Here is a 25,010-nt window from a genome sequence, read left to right on the forward strand (position 1 = left end):
TTTTGCTACTCTAGTTTCGTTTCTCCTGTTACTGTTATCTTCTTTCAGTTGTTTCGTTTCTTGGAAAGCACATGATTTTGAGGAATCGCTAGTTTCACTTTTATTGTAGGCTGTACTTGTATATGATTGGATAATCTGTATGACACGTTCAAAGGGCGGTACTTTCTGAAAGCCCCCTTTAAATATTCACACCAAAGAATAAAAGATTAGATTTGCTCGGAGAGACTTTGTTGTTTTGTGTCATTGTCTCAATGGGCTAATCTCACAGGCCCGTGTGGGGGATTGAACGTCACACTTTGACAGACATGAAGGGGTTAAGAAATCACCTCTAGACAATCTACATTCCCTTCAATCATATTCTCCTCTCAGCTCTCCTTCCTCTCTATAACATGTGCTTTCTACCAATCCTTCTGACAGTTGTCTCCTCTCTCCTTAATCTCTCTTTTCCTCACCCCTCTTCTCCACCCCACAGCCTGTATATATCCCCCTCACTTCTGTCCTCTCCCTATTCCTGCATCACCAACTCCTGATAATTCTAAACCCAATAAAACCTCCAGGACTCTGAGGCATGTCCCTTCATATAAATCACACTCCCATATTACCTCCCCCACCCTTCTGCTTCTCCTAACCTCTGGAGATTAAACCCCAAACCCTGGACCTCCATCATTTAACTGTGCCCAAATCTCCCATCCCCCCATGCCCTCTGGCAGCATCTGCAAATCCTCAAACCAGCCTCCTCTTCTCTTGTGCCCTTTGGAACGCCTGCTCTGTCTGTAACAAACTCACTTCTGTCCATGACCTCTTTATCACTAACTACTTGCTGTTACTGAAACCTGACTTCATGAATCCGACACTGCTTCTCCTGCTTCCCTCTCCCATGATGGCCTTCTCTGGACTCACTCCCCCAGACCCAGTGGGCAGAAGGGAGGTGGAGTGGGAATCCTTCTGGCCCCACATAACATCTTTCAGGTACTTCACCCACCTCCCTCTCTGTCACTTTCTTATTTGAGGCACATTGTATTTATCTATTTTCTCCAGTTTCTTTAACCACTTCAATACCAGGCACTTAAACACCTTCCTGCCCAGACCAATTTTGAGCTTGACAATTGCGCGGTCATGCTACACTGTACCCAAATGAAATTTTTATCATTTTTTTCCCACAAATAGAGCTTTCTATTGGTGGTATTTGATCACCTCTGCGGTTTTTATTTTTTGCTAAACAAATAAAAAAATACCGAAAATTTTGAAAAAAAAAATGTTTTTTTTTTGTTTCAGTTTCAAAACTTTGCAAATAAGTAAGTTTTCTCCTTCACTGATGGGCACTGATGGGGTTACACTGATGGGCAATGATAAGGTGGCACTGATGGGCACCGATGAGGTGGCACCAATGAAGTGGCACTGATGAGGTGGCATTGATGGACACCGATATATGGCACTGATAGGCGGCACTGATGGGTGGCACTGATGGACGACACTGATAGGTGGCACAAATTGGCATTGATAGCTGGCACGGATTGGCATGGATGGGCATGGATAGGTGGCACAGGTGGGCATGGGTTAGTCGGCACAGGTGGGCATGGGTAGGCGGCACAGGTGGGCATGGGTAGGCGGCACAGGTGGGCATGGATGGGCACTGATAGGTGGCATGGATGGGCACTGATAGGTGGCACAAATGGGAACTGATAGGCGGCATTGTATTATAATATATTGTACTAATGGATGCCAATCAGTGCCAATCAATAATGCATGCCAATCAGTGATGCCCATTGTGGGCACTGATTGGCATCCATTATGGGCACTGATTGGCATCCATTGTGCCACTGATTGGAATCCCTGGTGGTCTAGGGTGGCATACCTTGTCCTGGGCATCCCTGGTGGTCTGGTGGCGTCCCTGGTGGTCCAGTGTGGGCATCCTCGGGGGAGCTGTGCTGATAATCGATCAGCACAGACCCCCCCTGTCAGAGGAGCAGCCGATCGGCTCTCCTCTACTCGCGTCTGACAGACGCGAGTGAGGGAAAGCCGATCACCGGCTCTTCCTATTTACACTGTGATCAGCCGTGATTGGACACAGCTGATCATGTGGTAAAGAGTCTCCGTCGGAGACTCTTTACTGAGATCGTAGTTGCCGGGTGTCAGACTGACACCCCGCAACAACGATCGCCGTGATGCGCGCCCCCGGGGGCGCGCAATGGCTCATAATCCTGATCACGTCATATGACGTCCGGTCAGGATTATGCAACCACTTTGTCACCGTCTATTTGTTATAGGGCGGGCGGCAAGTGGTTAAGAAATGCTGTACTATTGGCCTGGACCGGAATCAACCTTTCTTGATGACTTCTGTGCCTGTTCTTGGGCCTCTCCTATTCTCCTCTACACCTCCTCCCTGGGTCAGCTGATAGCCTCCATGACTTCCAATACCATTTCTACACTGATTACACCCGAATCTATCTCTCTACCCCTCAACTCCATCAGTCTCCTCACCGCATCACTAATTTACTGACAGACATATCAGTCTGGATGTCACACCACTTCCTCCAACTCAATCTATCCAAAGATGAGCTCATAATATTTCCTCCCCCATGTGCCCCTTCCCCCGACTTATCTGTCAAGATGGATGGGGCAACCATCAACCCGTCTCCCCATGCCAGGGAGCTAGATGTAATCCTGGACTCTGAAATCTCCGGCCTCACATCCAATCACTGTCCAAAGCTTGCCGCCTCAACCTCCTCAACATCTCCAAAATACGCTCCTTCCTAACCAATGACACCACAAAGCTGTTAATCCATTCCCTGGTCAACTCTGGCCTTGACTACTGCAACTCCCTCCTCCTTGGATTACCTTAAAATAAGCTCCTCCCCGTCAGTACATCATAAATGCTGCTGTCAGATTTGTCCACCTTATCAACCGTTCAATGTCTACTACCCCCTCTGCCAATCCTTCCATTGGCCTCCATTCAGTGCCCTCCACCCCTCTCTGCCAATCCCACCACTGTCTTCCATTCAGTGTCCTCCACCCCTCTCTGCCAATCCCTCCACTGGTCTCCATTCAGTGTCCTCCACCCCTCTCTACCAATCCCTCCACTGGCCTCCATTCAGTGTCCTCCACCCCTCTCTACCAATCCCCCCACTGGTCTCCATTCAGTGTCCTCCACCCCTCTCTGCCAATCCCTCCACTGGTCTCCATTCAGTGTCCTCCACCCCTCTCTGCCAATCCCTCCACTGGTCTCCATTCAGTGTCCTCCACCCCTCTCTGCCAATCCCTCCACTGGCCTCCATTCAGTGTCCTCCACCTCTCTCTGCCAATCCCTCCACTGACCTCCATTCAGTGTCCTCCACCCCTCTCTACCAATCCCTCCACTGACCTCCATTCAGTGTCCTCCACCCCTCTCTACCAATCCCTCCACTGGTCTCCATTCAGTGTCCTCCACCCCTCTCTGCCAATCCCTCCACTGGCCTCCATTCAGTGTCCTCCACCCCTCTCTGCCAATCCCTCCACTGGCCTCCATTCAGTGTCCTCCACCCCTCTCTGCCAATCCCTCCACTGGTCTCCATTCAGTGTCCTCCACTCCTCTCTGCCAATCCCTCCACTGGCTTCCACTCATTCAACAAACAAAATTCTATATAGCAACAACATCACCAAAGTCATCCATAACTCGGTCCCCAGCTACATCTCTAATCTCGTCTCACAATACCAACCTAATTGTTCTCTTCACATTTCTCCCAAGACCTTCTGCTCTGTAGCTCCCTCATCACCTCCTCCAATGCTCATCTCCAGGACTTTTCCAGAGCTTCTCCCATCCTATGGAGGTCCCTACCCCAATCCGTCCGATGATCTCCTACTCTTTCCAATTTTAGCCGATCCCTGAAAACTTTTTTCTTCAGAGAAGCCTATCCCTCCCCCACCTAACTGGACTTTTATTTTCTCCATCAGCCCATCCCCCATAGTTATTGCCTTTTGTATCACTTGACCCTCCCTCTTAGATTGTAAGCTCTAAGGATCGGGGCCCTCTGATTCCTCCTGAATTATATTGTATTGTAACTGTACTGTCTGCCCTCATGTTCTGCAAACTGTTGGCTCTATATAAATCCTGTATAATAATAATATATAAATCCTGTATAATAATAATAATATATGTGTGTATCATCATCTGCTGGAGATAAAAGACATCACAGTGACTATGGAGGAAGAGGACGGACATGACGGGGGATAAAGAATAGAAAATAAGATCTTATTACCTTCTCTGCTGCCAATTTCAGCCACGTCACCTCTACCTCGTATCACAAGGAGCTTCCTGCCTGTACCTGACATCACTTCCTGTCTTCCATAGAGACTTCCTGTCTGGGTAGAAGTGAGATCACCACCTTGTGGAGCTCAGAGGAACTGCAGCCCCTGAGAAAAACGACTTGTAGTGTGAACACGGCCTTGTGCTGTGTGTATATACTGTATATCCTTATAGATGTGTAGTGCTCCCCCCGCAGGAGCCACTGATGATATCTGGTTGTTTCTCATACAGTACAGATAAATGAAGCAGGAAAGGTGGGACTTTAAATGAGGTTGTTGACATTGTGGAGGTGGCCTCATTCAAAGTCCTAAAAATCCCCTCTTTTTCTCATACAGTACAGAGACCACCAGTCACCCAAGCACCAGTCCATTCACTCCGACTCCAATAAACATTCTCGGGGATTGTCTATTTGTAATGAATTGCTTGTAGAACTCGGGGTTTGGGATACTCTAAAACTGCTAGCAACCCTCACAGCTGAGGACCATGAGGTATCTATCTGAACAGTCTTAGACCCTCACAGCTGAGGACCGTGAGGTATCTATCTGAACAGTCTTAGACCCTCACAGCTGAGGACCGTGAGGTATCTATCTGAACAGTCTTAGACCCTCACAGCCGAGGACCGTGAGGTATCTATCTGAACAGTCTTAGACCCTCACAGCTGAGGACCACGAGGTATCTATCTGAACAGTCTTAGACCCTCACAGCTGAGGACCATGAGGTATCTATCTGAACAGTCTTAGACCCTCACAGCCGGGGACCGTGAGGTATCTATCTGAACAGTCTTAGACCCTCACAGCCGGGGACCGTGAGGTATCTATCTGAACAGTCTTAGCCCTTGTACACACGGTCGGAGAATCTGTCAGAATGAGTCTTATCGGACGGTGTCGTCAGATAATCCAACTGTGTGTGGTATGCATCGGACTGATTCCGTCCGAATCTCCGTCCGACCCAATTTTCCAACATGTTTCCCGACCAACTGAGCCGGTCGGACGTAATCCGATCATGTGTAGAGCATTTTCATCGGACCAAGTGCCACGCATGCTCACATTCAAATTCCTACATCAAAGCTATTGGCTACTAGCCTGAATATAGTGCCATCGTAACGAAATTACGTCATCACGTTCTGAAGGATCGGATTTTTCGCCAACTTTGTCCGACCGTGTGTATGCAACAGTTTCGGACAAGATCCGACGGACAAAATCCGACGGATTTGGTTGGCAAAATCTCCGACCGTGTGTACGTGGGCTTAGACCCTCACAGCCGGGGACCGTGAGGTATCTATCTGAACAGTCTTAGACCCTCAGAGCCGGGGACCATGAGGTATCTATCTGAACAGTCTTAGACCCTCACAGCTGAGGACCATGAGTCTCTTTGTGGCATCCGGTTGCCCTGCACAACGGCACAGTTATTGGCATCCAGTGCAATCTCAGGAACCCCGCACAGTGCAGGAGGGCGCTCTTCTTTTAGCCTACAGATGAGATTCTTGCTGAGGACCGGGGAATGGCCGGTATCTGAACCCTATGAGATGTGGTCTCAGTCCAAGCAGCCTCTGGCACCCAGTGTTGGGACAAGGTCATCCACCGCCCAGGGCGAATATGGCAAATTGTTCCCCTCCATCACAAAGGAGATTATCTGAGGAGGAGGGGAGGAGGATAGAGTAAGTCTGGTGTGGTCCGAAAAGGAGAGAGGAGGTCCAGGAGGGGATTGAGAAATAGAGAGGAGGTCTGGGGGGGGGGGGGGGGGTATGAGGAGAGGTGACATTTGCCCCCCTTATACTTAAGCAAGGAAGACGCATAGGAGGATTATTTTTTTCCTTGGTGGAAGTACTGGAGCTCTGCAGGAGATTTGTCATACTTATCAATGTTTGTGAATATATATATATATATATATATATATATATATATATATATACGTATAGATATATGTTTGATATATAGAGAGTGTTATATTGTGGTAGAATTCTCTGATTTCAGGGCGGTGATTCATATCCCTGAAGAAGATAATAGAAAAGTTGTTGGGTACAGTACCCAATCCATGTCATTGCTGAGGGCAAGATGGGATCTCTGTCCTGTGGTCACACTCTAAACATTAGAGCTCCCCCTAGCTGCAGCCTGGGAATAACATTGCTGGGAGGTCTATTCATTCATTGAGTTGCTACGTACTTCCCATCTTTATATAAAGTCTTCTGATATTTAAGGGTCTATATAACCCTCTTACCTATCGGGCAATTTTACCCCCTTCCTGCCCAGGTAAATTTTCAGCTCTTTCGCACTTTGAATGACAATATTAATTTTTTTTGCTAAATAAATGAAAAAGTCCATAAAAAAAAAAAAAAAAAAAAAGTTTTTGTTATAAAATTTTGTAAATAAGTAAAAATGTTCTCCTTCACTGATGAGGTGGCACTGATAGGCAGCACTTGTGGGCACTGTTGGGGCTGCACTGATAATCAGTGCCGATGTCCCCCCTGGGTGCTGATTATCGTCTCTCCTCCGGTGAGGCGCTGTCAGCATAAGGAGAGGACTTCCGATAGGCAGCAAATCCTGATTACGCTGTGATTGGACACAGCTGATCACGTGGTAAAGAGCTGCTGTCCTTGGCTCTTTACCCCAATCTGTGTCCAGCTGTGTCCCAAGGACACACCGATCACTGAGCGTGCCGCCTGCACGCTGCAGTAGGCATGTGCGGGGCGCGGTAATCGGCGGTCATCCTTTAATGCCTTCCCAGCAATGTGCAGCCATCTTTCAGTAAAAGCGTGGTCGCAAAGGTTGAAAAAAAAAAGGCAGAGCCCAGTGAAAGCGTACTAATCTTCTCTGTGAATTGGGGTAAAACATGAATGTGATTAGGCCCTTTGCTATACTCAGGGCCGTTTTTAAGGCAGGGCAAAACGGGCAGCTGCCCTGGGCCCTGTCATTGTCGTGGGACCCAAATCAGCTGCCTCATACTTGCCGACTATCCTGGTTTAAATTCCCTCATCCCTTGAGGTTTTAGTCCTGTGCTGCGTCCCGATATCTCAGTGTGAAGTGCTGCTATTAATGCTGCCCAGCTCTGCCCTATTGTTGTGTACAGATGACTCACCTGCAGACCCTGTGTTTACATGTAAATTACCAGCATTCATATGTAAATAGCGGCGGCCGGCAGCATTGATATGTATATCATGCCTCCCTGAGGTCATATCCACAGTAATCTTTAGCAACCAATCAACAAGCATAAATCATGTGCTCTAACCTCTAGCAACTAATCAGTAAGCCGGTAATGTGTGCTGTAACCTCTAGCAACCAGTCCGTGAGCGGTAATGATACACTGTACCCTCTGGCAACCAATCACAATAGCCGCCCGATCTGATTCAGTAAACGGATTTTGAGTCTAGCTGCTATTTATTGTATGTCTCAGAGCAGGTGGAGAGCAAAACTGCATGGGGGGGGCAAGAAAAGTTTTGCCCAGGGTCCAATCAATATTAAAGATGGCCCTGGCTATGCTGTTTGAATGTTTTCCTCCGATTTAAAATGGAAAATGTTGCATTCGGCCACTAGATGGAGCTAATGCCTATGATACTTAGTACCATATAATAGCCAAATGCAGTTTTCTCTGTATTACATTAATGGTTGGTATGTTATTGCTGGTTTCATTATCTTATGTCCTTTAATGTGACGAGCATTCGCCCAGCTGTGCCAAATTCTGCCCGTATTTTCATTATCACAGCAATTTCCTATGACCGTCATCTCAATTATGGGGCAATAATGCGGTATTAATACTGCAGTGCCACATTATTGCCACTAGACGGAGCCAATGATCATAGGAAATCACTGAAATAAAATATGACCAATAGTGATCACGGCTGGGGGGATGCGCGTCACATTTTGTTCTGGAATTTTATTGATAGGCCACTCCTCTCCTCATATTGATTAGCGGTTCCAAATAAATAACTACTGCAGTAGGGAACAGACACAAAAGATACGCTCCGCATCTTCCCAAATAACTCTTCTGTTTTATTATGACAGGTTTTTATACACATGATTACGTAGCTGTCACATTAATATTACAATTGTACTTTTATGGTAACAAGGGGCGTAACATAGGCAGACTAATTCTAATACAAGGGGCGTAACATAGGCAGGCTAATTCTAATACAAGGGGGCGTAACATAGGCAGGCTAATTCTAATACAAGGGGGGTAACATAGGCAGGCTAATTCTAATACAAGGGGCGTAACATAGGCAGGCTCATTCTAATACAAGGGGCGTAACATAGGCAGGCTAATTCTAATACAAGGGGGGTAACATAGGCAGGCTAATTCTAATACAAGGGGCGTAACATAGGCAGGCTAATTCTAATACAAGGGGCGTAACATAGGCGGGCTAATTCTAATACAAGGGGCGTAACATAGGCAGGCTAATTCTAATACAAGGGGCGTAACATAGGCGGGCTAATTCTAATACAAGGGGCGTAACATAGGCAGGCTGATTCTAATACAAGGGGCGTAACATAGGCAGGCTAATTCTAATACAAGGGGCGTAACATAGGCAGGCTGATTCTAATACAAGGGGCGTAACATAGGCAGGCTAATTCTAATACAAGGGGGGTAACATAGGCAGGCTAATTCTAATACAAGGGGCGTAACATAGGCAGGCTAATTCTAATACAAGGGGCGTAACATAGGCAGGCTAATTCTAATACAAGGGGCGTAACATAGGCAGGCTAATTCTAATACAAGGGGCGTAACATAGGCGGGCTAATTCTAATACAAGGGGCGTAACACAGGCAGGCTAATTCTAATACAAGGGGCGTAACATAGGCAGGCTAATTCTAATACAAGGGGCGTAACATAGGCGGGCTAATTCTAATACAAGGGGCGTAACACAGGCAGGCTAATTCTAATACAAGGGGCGTAACATAGGCGGGCTAATTCTAATACAAGGGGCGTAACATAGGCAGGCTAATTCTAATACAAGGGGCGTAACATAGGCAGGCTAATTCTAATACAAGGGGTGTAACATAGGCAGGCTAATTCTAATACAAGGGGCGTAACATAGGCAGGCTAATTCTAATACAAGGGGCGTAACATAGGCAGGATAATTCTAATACAAGGGGCGTAACATAGGCAGGCTAATTCTAATACAAGGGGCGTAACATAGGCAGGCTAATTCTAATCAGGACTGGAAAGAATACAAAACATGTCATTAAAACATTATTAGTGCCGTGTGCAATACATACAAAATACAATACAATTCTATACACAACTCACACATTTCCTTTACACATTCATTCTACAAAGGTTTTATAGAAACAGACCTGTAAGTGTTTGTGAAATCTTCCCCCACAAAATGTACTCAGCCAATGAGAGTTAATGACTCCATTTTTATTTTTCTCCTGCTATCAATGGCCGACACGGTACAACACTTCATCCATGTCTTTGGTGATCTCTGATCTCCTTATCAACTGTTTCTTCCATGATGAAGATCAGCCATGGAGTATATCTGAGGTGTATATCAGGGGGTGCTTCTTCCCCACATGTTCAGCAACATTCATATACAAGACATTTCCCACACTCACTAATACACCTCAAGGGTTGTGTGGGACCCCCTGATGTACAGGAAGACAGGACTTCAGTGAGGAACATTTCCCTCACTCAGGACAGGAAAGTGGCTTCTCCCTCGTGTGCAATCTCTGATGTTTGGAAAGATTGGACTTCTGTGAAAAACATTTCCCGCACTCAGGACAGGAATACGGCTTTTCCCCCGTATGCAATTTCTGATGATTGGAAAGACTGCACTTATGTGAAAAACATTTCCCGCACTCAGGACAGGAATACGGCTTCTCCCTCGTGTGAGATCTCAGATGTGCAGCAAGATTGGGTTTCTGTGAAAAACATTTCCCGCACTCAGGACAGGAATACGGCTTCTCCCCTGTGTGCAATTTCTGATGTGTGGTAAAACTAGACTTAAGCGAAAAACATTTCCCGCACTCAGGACAGGAATACGGCTTTTCCCCCGTGTGAGATCTCTGATGGCTGGAAACAGCGGACTTCACTGAAAAACATTTCCCGCACTCAGGACAGGAATACGGCTTTTCCCCCGTGTGAGATCTCTGATGTGTGGAAAGAGCAGACTTCTTTAAAAAACATTTCCCACACTCAGAACAGGAATACAGCTTTTCCCCCGTGTGCAATCTCTGATGATAGGAAAGATCAGTCTTAAGTGAAAAACATTTCCCGCACTCAGTACAGCAATATGGCTTTTCCCCCGTGTGAGATCTCTGATGTCTGGAAAGATGGAACTTTTCTGTAAAACATTTCCCGCACTCAGGACAGGAATACGGATTTTCCCCCGTGTGAGATCTCTGATGCGTGGAAAGAGCGGACTTATGTGAAAAACATTTTCCACACTCAGGACAGGAATATGGCTTTTCCCCCGTGTGAGATCTCTGATGATAGGAAAGGCTGCACTTATGTGAAAAACATTTTCCGCACTCAGGACAGGAATATGGCTTTTCGCCCGTGTGAGATCTCTGATGTGTGGAAAGACTGGACTTCCCTGAAAAACATTTCCCGCACTCAGGACAGGAATACGTCTCCCCTGTGTGAGATCTTTTATGTACATTAAGTTTGAATTTAGAACGGAAACATTTCCCACACTTAGTACAGGGAAACTTCTCATCTGTTGGAAGGGCGGCCCCGTCCCTCACAGTCTGAGGTTCCTCAGGATAAGAGGAATACGATGGTCCGGCCCCGTCCCTCACAGTCTGAGGTTCCTCAGGATAAGAGGAATACGATGGTCCGGCACCGTCCCGCACAGTCTGAGGTTCCTCAGGATAAGAGGAATACGATGGTCCGGCACTGTCCCGCACAGTCTGAGGTTCCTCAGGATAAGAGGAATACGATGGTCCGGCACCGTCCCCCACAGTCTGAGGTTCCTCAGGATAAGAGGAATACGATGGTCCGGCACCGTCCCGCACAGTCTGAGGTTCCTCGGGATAAGAGGAATACGATGGTCCGGCACCGTCCCGCACAGTCTGAGGTTCCTCAGGATAAGAGGAATACGATGGTCCGGCACCGTCCCGCACAGTCTGAGGTTCCTCGGGATAAGAGGAATACGATGGTCCGGCACCGTCCCGCACAGTCTGAGGTTCCTCAGGATAAGAGGAATACGATGGTCCGGCACCGTCCCGCACAGTCTGAGGTTCCTCGGGATAAGAGGAATACGATGATCCGGCACCGTCCCGCACAGTCTGAGGTTCCTCAGGATAAGAGGAATACGATGGTCCGGCACCGTCCCGCACAGTCTGAGGTTCCTCAGGATAAGAGGAATACGATGGTCTGGCACCGTCCCGCACAGTCTGAGGTTCCTCGGGATAAGAGGAATACGATGGTCCGGCACCATCCCCCACAGTCTGAGGTTCCTCGGGATAAGAGGAATACGATGGTCCGGCACCGTCCCGCACAGTCTGAGGTTCCTCAGGATAAGAGGAATACGATGGTCTGGCACCATCCCGCACAGTCTGAGGTTCCTCGGGATAAGAGGAATACGATGGTCCGGCACCGTCCCACACAGTCTGAGGTTCCTCGGGATAAGAGGAATACGATGATCCGGCACCGTCCCGCACAGTCTGAGGTTCCTCGGGATAAGAGGAATACGATGGTCCGGCACCATCCCGCACAGTCTGAGGTTCCTCGGGATAAGAGGAATACGATGGTCCGGCACCGTCCCACACAGTCTGAGGTTCCTCGGGATAAGAGGAATACGATGATCCGGCACCGTCCCGCACAGTCTGAGGTTCCTCAGGATAAGAGGAATACGATGATCCGGCACCGTCCCGCACAGTCTGAGGTTCCTCAGGATAAGAGGAATACGATGGTCCGGCACCATCCCGCACAGTCTGAGGTTCCTCGGGATAAGAGGAATACGATGGTCCGGCACCGTCCCGCACAGTCTGAGGTTCCTCGGGATAAGAGGAATACGATGGTCCGGCACCGTCCCGCACAGTCTGAGGTTCCTCGGGATAAGAGGAATACGATGGTCCGGCACCGTCCCGCACAGTCTGAGGTTCCTCGGGATAAGAGGAATACGATGGTCCGGCACCGTCCCGCACAGTCTGAGGTTCCTCGGGATAAGAGGAATACGATGGTCCGGCACCGTCCCGCACAGTCCGAGGTTCCTCGGGATAAGAGGAATACGATGGTCCATCTACACTGTGTGGTGCCGGATGGACATTTGAGGTAGTCGGGTTTTCTCCTGGACTATACTGTGTGATGTCCTCATCTTCTACTTCACAGTCTGGAGACAAAGTGAGACAATCCTCTGAGGTTTTCCTCATCTCCCGTCCATCTACTAAAATAGAAATACAAAGATTAGTACTAGACATGAGCTGATTGGTTCCCCTAAACCAGGACTCCGCCCACATCAGGCAGCTTTGTCTCTGAGGATCTTACAATTCCCCCCTCAAGGTAACTAGTAAATGGGTCCTCTGATCTCCTACCAGATCATTTCTTTATTCATGGACCTTAGTCAGAGAGGGAGGAAACAACGAGAACTGTCTTCTATAGGAGTGACAGTGATGAGGGGATTATAGGACGAGTGTCCCCACTAGATATGGCCTTGCGGCTCGCCCGGCGGACGGTTCGCGGCGATATTTGCTCGTTCACGATTTGCCAAACCGGCTGAGACTTCTGCCACTGTTCGCAGCGGACATATTCGTTTACATTGTGAAGAACTTTGACCTATGATGACACATCCATCATGGGGTACAGGACAGCCAATTGATACATTTCAGCACATGGACAATTGGACATTCCCCCTAACTTATAAATAGACCTGATCTGGCGGCCATTTTACATTGTCTTTTGTCAGTGTAGGGACAGAACACTGTGTGGAGCAGGGACAGTCAGTCTAATCACTAGCTATTACTATTAGGTCCACAAAAGTCCTTTTAAGGACTGGTATAGGTGTACTATTTGTGTGCAGCATATAGGGGTGTAATAGACACGTATAAAATACTTGCACATATAGAAAGCATAGTATAGTGCATTTCCACTGTGCAGCATTGTGACTGCTGAGCGGTTCTGCAGCGATACTACAAAGAGTGACAAACGCAATTAAAAAAAAGTATTATAACTGGTGTGATAGACCAGTGGCCCCCCAAAAACGACAGATTGAAGCGGGGTGTTATATACCTTCTTCCACATACATACTGCACTTCTCTAGACTTTTGTCACAGGGTCATTTAAAAAATGACAGGCAGAGAAAGAGGCAGGCCCTTCCGCAGGGGTGGTGGGGGTAGGGCAGGAGCAACAGGCTTGAGCCAAAGTGGCAAATTGCAGAAGTGCTCTCTATCTCGGTGCTGGTGTCAGTGCTCTCTATCTCGGTGCTGGTGTCAGTGCTCTCTATCACGGTGCTGGTCAGTGCTCAGTCTCTATCTCGGTGCTGGTGTCAGTGCTCTCTATCTTGGTGCTAGTGTCAGTGCTCTCTATCTCGGTGCTAGTGTCAGTGCTCTCTATCTCGGTGCTGGTGTCAGTGCTCTCACGGTGCAGGTGTCAGTGCTCTCTATCACGGTGCTGGTGCCAGTGCTCTCACGGTGCTGGTGTCAGTGCTCAGTCTCTATCTCGGTGCTGGTGTCAGTGCTCTCTATCATGGTGCTGGTGTCAGTGCTCTCTATCATGGTGCTGGTGTCAGTGCTCTCTATCACGGTGCTGGTGTCAGTGCTCTCTATCACGGTGCTAGTGTCAGTGCTCAGTCTCTATCACGGTTCTGGTGTCAGTGCTCTCTATCTCGGTGCTGGTGTCACTGCTCTCTATCTCGGTGCTGGTGTCAGTGCTCTCTATCTTGGTGCTGGTGTCAGTGCTCTCTATCGCGGTGCTGGTGTCAGTGCTCTCTATCACGGTGCTGGTGTCAGTGCTCTCTATCACGGTGCTGGTGTCAGTGCTCTCTATCACGGTGCTGGTGTCAGTGCTCTCTATCGCGGTGCTGGTTTCAGACAGTGAGGGATATAGCAGCGGAGAAGCCAATCAGCAGGCAGTGCCAGCACCATGGCTGAGGATCAGCACTGGACTGGCACCTCCGGACCACTGCAGTGGAGCCCTGCATAGGTGGGGGTAAGGGCCGGGCAGAGGGAGGGGCTTAAGCACAGGTTGGCACACTGGCACAGGACTGCGCTGACCTGACTGTGGCACTGATCCTCTCCTGCACCCCCTTCATAGCCTGCCCTGACCTTGCCTCTCCTCCATGGCCTTCATGCGCTCCTGAATTGTCAAAATTTCACAGATAAAAAAAGAATGCTTGTCGTTGTCGTTCCCAGATTCACTTCATACATGTGTTATGTCCGTGGCCATGTTGTGGGACTATGTGTGCACAGCTATCAGCCATTATCACTTTCTGTTTAGGGCTCCAAAGTTGGAGGACATTATTATCACCATGTAAAAGTCTGTCCTCCAATCACATCATCCGATATAAAATGTCCAGCTGGTAGAAAATGGGTGTAACAAAAGAGAATACATATTATGTGTATATATAGCAGTGGGGGGAGGGGAGAGAGCAGAAGTCAGGAGTATGTAATGTACAACATAGAGAATATAGTGCAGGGGTCAGGAGTATGTAATGTACAACATAGAGAATATAGTGCAGGGGTCAGGAGTATGTAATGTACAATATAAATTATATAGTGTCAGGACTCATAATATTGGTAATCAGTGGAAGATGAAATGTTTACATGAGACAAGTTGCAGAGGTCCCACACCGCTCCTCCCATCTCCTGAGACTGCACTCAGTGACTTGGGTCTGAGACTATACAGACATATCCCTCCACCCGGCACAGCCAGCAAATAACAGAGCAAGTAACCCTGGGGGGATTGTTCTGTCTGAGATCTTGCTGGACCCGGGCATGGGGCAGAAGACTCAAGGTACATACCCCAGGTGTCTGGGTCAAGCAACATCTATGGTGAAAATCAAACTTTTGCTGCCGGCTGATCCCCAGAATCTCCATAAATCCAGTCTAGATCCATAAATTGTGTCGGCAGCACAGAGAAGGAAGATTATCGGAGAGAAATCCAGGAATACAGGACGGGGAACACAGCTCAGGAAAGTGACCAGGGGATTACAGGCTGATATCACCCAGCCCCCGCCCTACTCTGGACCAATCAGTGAGCAGTATGGGTGGAGGAATGGATTTAGTGTTAATGACCCACCTGTGCTGATCTCTGTAGGAGTGTCCTCCTCTATAAATGTCCCCGTTATTCCATCCTCCTCCATAGACTGCTGATCATCCCTCACATACCTCTCTTCTTCTTCTGATTTCACCTCAAATTCTATATCCATTGGATCTCCACTCTAAACCAAGAAAATGAGAGAGAAAATATCATCTGTAAGATAGAAGATTTATTATTGTGACATCATATAAAAAAAAAAAACACATCCTCTCCAGAAGTCCATGTTCTAGATGCTCCATCCCACCAACCTTGTAACAGTGGGGGATGGTGTGACCTTCCTGTGTGGAATCCCGGGAATACAGAGGACGGGGACATCTCTCTGGTGGGTTCCTGGTATTTGGTGGCTCCATCATATCCTTGTGTCCTTCTGAAAACTCCTCCATCACTCCATACTCCTCATCCTCCTCTTTATACTCTTCTTTAACATCAATATTATCATCCCCGAGGTGTCCACTCTGAATATATAATAAAAATGTATTGTAACAAACATGCTGTGTATAAATCAGAACTACTAATAAATTGTCCCTCATCTACCTGATGATGGTGGGGGATGGTGTGACCCGGTGATGTGAGGGGCGGCTGATTGGCCATCATGACGTCCTTCCCGGCTCCGCTCTCCTCTCCTGTCAGCAGCTCGATGATCTCTCTGGTGACTTCTAGAATCTTCTTTGTATTTCTCTATTCTATCAGGGAGGGAGGTGGAGGCAATGTGATGGTCATGTGATCTCCAGACTTCACAGGAGGAAAACTCTAGATCTGAACACAAATAGTAAAATCAAATGACATTCCCAGAATCCTCCTCACCTCACTGGTCAGGTCTCTTTATTTAAACCCCACTTCATGTTGAGGTTTCTGATATTACATACAATGGAGGTCCAACGGCCCTAGTTTGAAAGTGAGGAGGTCAGGGGTCGGCCCACATCCTAAGAGCATCAGAAAGAGTCAGATAGAGAGATATTAGGAGGAGGAGCTGTGAGGTCAGTGTGATGTCATAGCATTCTCTGACTCTGATTGGAGGAACATTGCGGGGAGGGTGGGGGGTGCTCTGTGAGGTTTCTGTACACAGAATAATTTCTCCCGAGTGTGTCCCTCCTCTCCTAAACTGAAAGCTTAACTTTTTCTGTGGGCTTCATATTCCTGTGATCTCCGTGTACTCCGGAGACTTTTTGGGATGAATATCTGAGACTGGGGATCATTATGGGAAAAAAATTCCAGATATTTACTATAAATTACATTTTTCCCTCTTTTTTTCTAATTTGACTCTTATAAAATAAAGACATACATATTCTAATCCTCCCTAAATAAACCCCCCATCCCCCCCGCCACTAATAAAAGTAGTATAATACGTTTGTCAGGAGTGTGTGGCGCTCCTGCATCTTGGTTTTGGCTGTCATGCATTCTTTTTGTCTGTCTGATTGATGTGGTCAGTCTCTGGGTGGAGGCCAAACCTGATTTAAGCCAGCCAAGCCCGCAGTCTCATGCTTGTGATATTGCATTTGTAACATGTGCTCCACGCTCTCTGTTTGGCTGCCCTTCTCTGCTGTTTGGATTCCCTCAATGATGACCTCGGTTTCGGATATTGATTACTCTTTGAACTCTGCCTGCCTTTTGACTACGGATTTTACCCTGAATATTCTGAACTGCCTGCCTTGTACCTGGACAGCCGTTGAACAACTTTGCCTTTCTGCCAACTGCAAGTACCTGGTTGCTGTGCTGAGTTTGCAGCCGGCCCTGGAGTGGTGGGCAGGCACTACAGCATTGTGTATAAGTATAAAAAAATAACGAATAACAACGAATATGAAATAGATATAACGAATGAATTCGAATGAATTCGGTAATTCTTTAACCACTTGAGACCCGTGCTATAGCCGAATGACGACTACAGCGCGGACCTCCTTTGCTGGGACTACGTCTATTGACGGCGTCCCGTGCACGAGCGGCCTGCGCGGCGCGCTCTGTGATCGGCGAGTCTATGAGACTCGCCTGATCACCGATCCGAGCAAGGGGTCGATCCCGACCCCTTATCACGTGATCAGCTGTCAGCCAATGACAGCTGATCATGTGATACAACGGAGCCCGGTAATCGGCTATTATTCCTCCTCGCGCTGATAGCGCGAGGAGAAAGAAAAAGAGCCGATCACCGGCGCCCGTGATCGGGACATCAGTCCCGATCACGGCCAGCCCTGCCAGTGCCCACCTGCCCCCTGCCAGTGCCACCTCATTAAAAAATAAGTGCCCCCGTCAGTGCCATCCAGCAGTGTCCATAGTGCCACCCAGCAGTGTCCATAGTGCCACCCAGCAGTGCCCACAGTGCCACCCAGCAGTGCCCACAATCTGCCTCAACAAAGGTGCAGCACCCCAGTGCCACATATCCGTGCCCATCAGTGTAATCTACCAGTGCCCATCAGTGCCACCTATCAGTGCCCATCAGTCCCATATATCAGTGGTACCTATCAGTGCCCCCTAGTGCCACCCATCCGTGCCATGTTATCTGTGCCCATCTTTGCCCATCAGTGCCGCCTTATCTGTGCCCATCGGTGCCGCCTTATCTGTGCCTATCAGTGCCGCCTTAACTATGCCTATCAGTGCCCACCAGTGCAGCCTATCAGTGCCCACCAATGCAGCCTATCAGTGCCCACCAGTGCAGCCTATCAGTGCCCACCAGTGCAGCCTATCAGTGCCCACCAGTGCAGCCTATCAGTGCCGCCTCATCAGCGCACTTCAATGAAGGAGAAAAATTACCTGTTTGCAAATTTTTATAACAAACTATTAAACATGATTTTTTTTTTTTTTTTTGCATCTTTTTTTGTTTGTTTAGCAAAAATTAAAACTCCGAGCTGTAACTAAATACCACCAAAAGAAAGCTCTATTTGTGGGAAAAAAATGATAAAAATTTCATTTGGGTACAGTGTTGTATGACCGCGCAATTGTCATTCAAAGTGCATCAGCGCTGAAAGCTGAAAATTGGTCTGGGCAGGAGGGGGGTTTAAGTGCCCAGTAAGCAAGTGGTTAAAGATCTAATGAAACAAAAGGTCAGCTCAAAGTAAATCTTATAGTCCAATAGATATAGGCAATATGTCAAGCACTCTTCTGCAGCAGAGAATGACATTTTGCGACCCGACTTTGGGGCCACATATCTCGGGGTCACTTATAGCTAGAAACCCCAAATTTGGCATACAAACACAATAGTACTAGCACTACAACATATCCAAATTTGAAGTTTCTAGCACCAAGTGACCCCGAGATACATGGCCCTATAATCGGGTCACAAAATATTTTCGAATGTGGTAGAAATAATTTCGAATCATGTTGATATCATTTCGAATCCGGTAGAAATATTTTCGAATTTGGTTGAAATATTTTCAAATGTGGCCGATTTTTCGAATTCGGTAGAAAACTAAACAAAATCCGAAAACGAATTTAAGGAAGTTAACGAATATAACTAAACGAAATTAATGAATTAACGAATTAAAACGAAACGAAACTAAACGAATTTTTTCCTTTTGCACATGTCTGCTCCTAACCTCTGGAGATTAAACCTCAAACCCTGAGCCTCCAATGTTTGCCTGTACCCAAATCTCCCATCCCCCCATGCCCTCTTGCAGCAGCTGCAATCCACACAATTTAGTTTCTATTCCTCTTCTTCCCAAAACCAGCCTCCTCTTCTCTTGCGCCCTTTGGAACGCCTGCTCTGTCTGTAACAAACTCACTTCTGTCCATGACCTCTTTATCACTAACTACTTGCTGTTACTGAAACCTGACTTCATGAATCCGACACTGCTTCTCCTGCTTCCCTCTCCCATGATGGCCTTCTCTGGACTCACTCCCCCAGACCCAGTGGACAGAAGGGAGGTGGAGTGGGAATCCTTCTAGCCCCGCATAGAATCTTTCAGGTACTTCACCCACCTCCCTCTCTGTCACTCTCCTCATTTGAGGCACATTGTATTGGTCTACTTTCTGTTCTATAATCTGATAATACTAACACTCCTGCTACTTCTAAACTTCTTATGCCGCGTACACACGAGCGGACTTTTCGAGGGATTAAGTCCGACAGACTTTTGAAGGAGTTCTGACGGAGTTCTGGCAGAATTCTGACGGACTTTCCGAATGAGCGGACTTGGCCACACACAATCACACCAAACTCCGACGGATTCTAACGTGATGACGTACGACTGGACTCGAATAAGGAAGTTCATAGCCAGTAGCCAATAGCTGCCCTAGCATCGGTTTTAGTCCGTCGGAATAGCATACACACGAGCGAATTTATCGGTAGGAACTGGGTCCGGCAGAGTTCTGGCGGAAAAATTTGAAGCATGTTCCATTTCTAAAGTCTGTCAGACTTTTGTGAATCAAAAGTCCGTTGCAGCCCACACACGATCGAATAGTCTGCCGGAATCATTCCGTCAGACTTTGGATGTTGAAAAGTCCGCTCGTGTGTACGGGGCTTAAGTCTAACCTCCTCCTTTGACCCGCAGCAATGGATACACAATGGATACACAGTGGATACACAATGGATACACAATGGATACACGCTTCTACTCACTCTGATGGCAACACCCTTGACCTTGTATTCTCCTACCTATGCACTCCGTGCAACCTCTCCAACAATCCTTTTTCTCTCTCTGATCACCACCTTAATAGTTTCTCTTTCTCCCAGTCTTCCACCTCCTCTCTCTCCAACCAACTAACATATACCCATAGAATTCTTAGCCCTTGTACACGCGGTCGGAGAATCCGTCAGAATGCGTCCTATCGGACCGTGTCGTCGGATAATCCGACTGTGTGTGGTATGCATCGGACTGATTCCGTCGGACCCAATTTTCCAACATGTTGGAAATATTTCCCCACCAACTGGGCCGATCGGACATACTCCGATCATGTGTAGAGAATTTTGATCGGACCAAGTGCCATGCATGCTCAGATCAAATTCCTACATCAAAGCTATTGGCTACTAGCCTGAATGTAGTCCCATCGTAACGAAATTACGTCATCACGTTCTGAAAGATCGGATTTTTTCGCCAACTTTGTCCGACCGTGTGTATGCAACAGTTTCGGACAAAATCCGACAGGCAAAATCCGACGGATTTGGTTGTGGAAATCTCCGACCGTGTGTACAGGGGCTAACACCTCACCACCTAACACCTCAACCCTTCTCTTCGAATGCTACTATGACAAAATCTCACCATTGTCCTGCCCCAACCTAACCACTTCTGTCTACAATAGAGCCCCGTCCTCTGCCCTTGATGAGCTCGCCCCCCCCCCTCACTAAGCACAGAATCGGGTCCCAACCCCTACAACCTTGGAAAACAGATGATACCAGATGTCTCAAAAAACATAGCTGCGCTCTAGATCGACTTAGAAGGACTTCAACCAATATAAATCTGCCCTCCTAAAATAAAATTCCTGCCTCCTCATTGCCAAGCACATTTATTTTATCACTCTCATTAACAACTTCTCATCCAGTCCCCGTCAACTCTTCTCTAATTTCAACTTTGTCCTCCACCATCTAATTTACTCATTGCCCAGGAGATCACTAATCGCTTCAAAAACAAAATTGATCCAATTCGTGATGACATCTCCGCGGTTCAGATACCTTCCCCACTTAACACTCCATCTCCACATGAACACTCATTACGTTTCCTCATGGCCCTACCCTACACTCTCTAACTCACATCTTTAATGTCTCCCTCTGTTTTAGCATCTTCCCTGTGACGGACCCAGATAGGACAGGGGCTTTTGGAGGGGACTATGGGCTAGCTTTATACCCACTGATAATGGCCCATAGAGGATACCGTAGAATTTGTCTACTTCTCCCTGTCAGAGGATGGAGGAGAGCCGGGTCCTGAAACCCTTGGCTGGGAGTATCTACAGGGACTATGCGGCCAGGAAGTCCCCAAAACAGTGGTGCATCTGCGGGAACATTGGGTCAGACATATCGTGCAACTTGGTGACCTAAATCAAAGCTGATGTAGAAACAAAATGAGTGATGTAATGTGCTTCATGTATCCAGGGCTGTGGAACTATTTCTGGGCATCCTGGTGGGCACGGCTTGGCCAATCAAAACTTATTGTGGAGATGTTTTCCAGCACATAGACAAGGGAGGCAGGGTGGGTAATTCCTGTGACTACTAGCCATTCTAACAATACTTGTCTAGGTGCCCAGCTGTTAATTAGATTCATGTTTAAAGGTGGCATTGTCCTGTTTTTACTGGTTATACGTCTTATCTATGCTAATATCCCCAAGAGGGGAGTGTCCTCCTGGGGGTATAAAGAATGTGTCTGGGTTTCAATAAACAGTTATTCCTTTGGTTTAACCTGAACATCTTGTCTGTGTATGATTCTTGGGATAAAGAGATGGCATTAGCTACTGGTCTGCTGGAAGGGTTTGGAAGACAGGAGGTACCGTCTGGCAGAGGCACCCAGTCAGGGTGCCAGGCGTTCTGCCCCATTTCCCAAAATTTCTAAAACATGCACTAGTCACCCCCATACTTAAAAAAACACTTATTGGACCCCAACTTACGCCACATCTCCTTGCTCGCCTTTTCCTCCAAACCTGAGCGACCATCTCACTGAGAATAACCTTCTTAATCCCCTTCAGTCTGCATTTCACTCTCAACACTCCAGAAACTGCCCTCCTTAAACTCACAAACGACTTACTAGCAGCTAAATTCAATGGACACTATTCTGTATTTCTACTCCTGGACCTCTCTGTTGCCTTTGACACCGCAGACCACCCCCTCCTTCCAAAAAAAAAAACTCCACCCCTTTGGTCTCTGTGACTGTACTCTTCATTGGTTCTTATTCTACCTACAGCCACCACAACTCTCTACCTTTTTACATCGAGGTCCCCCAAGGTTCTGTTCTTGGACCTCTCCTATTCTCGATCTACACCTCCTCCCTGGGTCAGCTTATAGCCTCCATGGCTTCCAATACCATCTCCACGCTGGTGAAACCAAAATCTATATCTCTAGCCCTCAACTCCCTCCATCAGTCTCCTCACGTATCACTAATTTATTATCATTCGGGATGTCCCACCACTTCCTCCAATTCAATGTATCCAAAACCGAGCTCATAATATTTCCTCCACCATGTGCCTCTTCCCCTGATTTCTCTGTCAAGATCAATGACTCAACTAACAACCCACCCCCCGTGCTAGGGGTAATCCTGGATTGAATTTTCCTTTCTGCCCCACATCAAATCCCTGTCCAGAGCTGGTCGCCTCTACCTTTAACATCTCCAGAATATGTCCTCCATCCTCTCTGCCAATCCCTCCGCTGGCTTCCATTCAATGTCCTCCACCCCTCTCTACCAATCCCTCCACTGGCTTCCATTCAGTGTCCTCCACCCCTCTCTGCCAATCCCTCTACTGGCCTCCATTCAGTGTCCTCCACCCCTCTCTGCCAATCCCTCCACTGGTCTCCATTCAGTGTCCTCCACCCCTCTCTACCAATCCCTCCACTGGCCTCCATTCAGTGTCCTCCGCCCCTCTCTACCAATCCCTCCACTGGCCTCCATTCAGTGTCCTCCACCCCTCTCTGCCAATCCCTCCACTGCCCTTCATTCAGTGTCCTCCACCCCTCTCTACCAATCCCTCCACTGGTCTCCATTCAGTGTCCTCCACCCCTCTCTACCAATCCCTCCACTGGTCTCCATTCAGTGTCCTCCACCCCTCTCTACCAATCCCTCTACTGACCTCCATTCAGTGTCCTCCACCCCTCTCTACCAATCACTCCACTGGCTTCCATTCAGTGTCCTCCACCCCTCTCTGCCAATCCCTCCACTGGCCTCCATTCAGTGTCCTCCACCCCTCTCTACCAATCCCTCCACTGGCCTCCATTCAGTGTCCTCCACCCCTCTCTACCAATCCCTCCACTGGCCTCCATTCAGTGTCCTCCATCCCTCTCTGCCAATCCCTCCACTGGTCTCCATTCAGTGTCCTCCACCCTTCTCTACCATTCCCTCCACTGGCTTCCACTCACCCAACAAACAAAATTTCTTTATAGCAACAACATCACCAAAGTCATCCATTACTCATCACTAACCTTGTCTCACAATACCAACCAAATCGTTCTCTTTGCGTTTCTCCCAAGACCTTCTGCTCTCTAGCTCCCATGTCACCTCCTCCAATGCTCATCTCCAGGACTTTTCCAGAGCTTCTCCCATCCTATGGAGGTCCCTACTCCAATCCGTCCGATGATCTCCTACTCTGTCCAATTTTAGCCGATCCCTGAAAACTTTTTTTCTTCAGAGAAGCCTATCCCTCCCCCACCTAACTGGACTTTTATTTTCTCCATCAGCCCATCCCCCATAGTTATTGCCTTTTGTATCACTTGACCCTCCCTTTAAGATTGTAAGCTCCAAGGATCGAGGCCCTCTGATTCCTCCTGTATTATATTGTATTGTAACTGTACTGTCTGCCCTCATGTTGTGCAAACTGTTGGCTCTATATAAATCCTGTATAATAATAATAATATATGTGTGTATCATCATCTGCTGGAGATAAAAGACATCACAGTGACTATGGAGGAAGAGGACGGACATGACGGGGGGGATAAAAAAAATAGAATATAAGATCTTATTACCTTCTCTGCTGCCGATAAAAGTTATGTTTCCTCTTCCTCGTATCACAAGGAGCTTCCTGCCTGTTCCTGACATCACTTCCTGTCTACCATAGAGACTTCCTGTATTCCATAGAGACTTCCTGTCTGGGTAGAAGTGAGATCACCACCTTGTGGAGCTCAGAGGAACTGCAGCCCCCGGGAAACGTCTCGTAGTGGGAACACGGCCTTGTGCCGTGTGTGTATATACTGTATATCCTTATAGATGTGTAGTGCTCCCCCCGCAGGAGCCACTGATGATATCTGGTTGTTTCTCATACAGTACAGATAAATGAAGCGGGAAAGTTGGGACTTTAAATGAGGTTGTTGATAGACTTGTGCACAACGGAAAATTTTGTTTAGTTTCGGTTCGTTGTCATTCGTAAAATACATCATTTCGTTCTGTTATATTCGTTATGTTACATTAATACGTTTTCGGATAATTCGTTATTATTCGTAGAGTGTCGATATTCGTTATACTGAATCTCGAATCATGTCGAATTCATTCATTATACGCACTATAATTTTGTTCGTATTCGTTGAGATTTGTTATTTATGTATGTATAGACATTTGTGATAATGATTCGTAGTTTGGAAAGTTGTTTGTTTATTGAATCTTTTAACACACACAATGAAAACGTTTCTTCTCCTCGGCTCAAATACAATACAACACCCTTCTCACTCAGTTCTCAGGAATGCCAGTAATCCAACCTCCGGCACAAAATGAATCAGCTGATTGGACTATAAGATTTACTTTGAGCTGAACTTTTGTTTCATTAGATCTTTAAAGAATTACCGAATCATGTCGAATTCATTCGTTATAGCCACTGTAATTTCTTTCGTATTCGTTGCAATTCGTTATTTTTTTTATTCGGACATTCGGATGCATCCAAAAGATGCAAAATTTGGCCGAATTTCGATTCGTTACGAAATGAATTG

The 25,010-nt window shown here is 47.3% G+C and overlaps 4 protein-coding genes across 4 annotated transcripts in view; 1 reads left to right on the forward strand and 3 right to left on the reverse strand.

Annotated features, from left to right (window-relative positions):
* LOC143955908 (uncharacterized) overlaps positions 1-25,010 on the forward strand; it is an 865,587-nt gene that overhangs the window by 509,923 nt on the left and 330,654 nt on the right. The gene's annotated exons all lie outside the window — the stretch shown is intronic.
* LOC143955575 (uncharacterized) overlaps positions 1-25,010 on the reverse strand; it is a 150,014-nt gene that overhangs the window by 113,694 nt on the left and 11,310 nt on the right. The window lies entirely within an intron of this gene.
* LOC143955355 (uncharacterized) overlaps positions 1-25,010 on the reverse strand; it is a 42,496-nt gene that overhangs the window by 12,781 nt on the left and 4,705 nt on the right. The window contains exon 2 of the mRNA XM_077465420.1: positions 9,907-12,699. Coding sequence (XP_077321546.1) covers positions 9,907-12,699 — 2,793 coding nt within the window. The remainder of the gene's footprint in view (positions 1-9,906; positions 12,700-25,010) is intronic.
* On the reverse strand, positions 15,223-24,074 carry LOC143955965 (uncharacterized). Its single transcript, XM_077466092.1, has 4 exons — positions 24,057-24,074; positions 16,010-16,231; positions 15,724-15,930; positions 15,223-15,596 (listed from the first exon to the last, which is right to left on the reverse strand). The coding sequence occupies exons 2-4, from the start codon at positions 16,067-16,069 to the stop codon at positions 15,393-15,395; spliced, it is 471 nt and encodes a 156-aa protein (XP_077322218.1). The 5' UTR covers positions 16,070-16,231; positions 24,057-24,074; the 3' UTR covers positions 15,223-15,392.

This window comes from Lithobates pipiens, unplaced genomic scaffold, assembly GCF_037356315.1.
Source record: "Lithobates pipiens isolate NorthernLeopardFrog02 unplaced genomic scaffold, aLitPip1_a1.2 Scaffold_35, whole genome shotgun sequence".
NCBI lineage: Eukaryota > Metazoa > Chordata > Amphibia > Anura > Ranidae > Lithobates > Lithobates pipiens.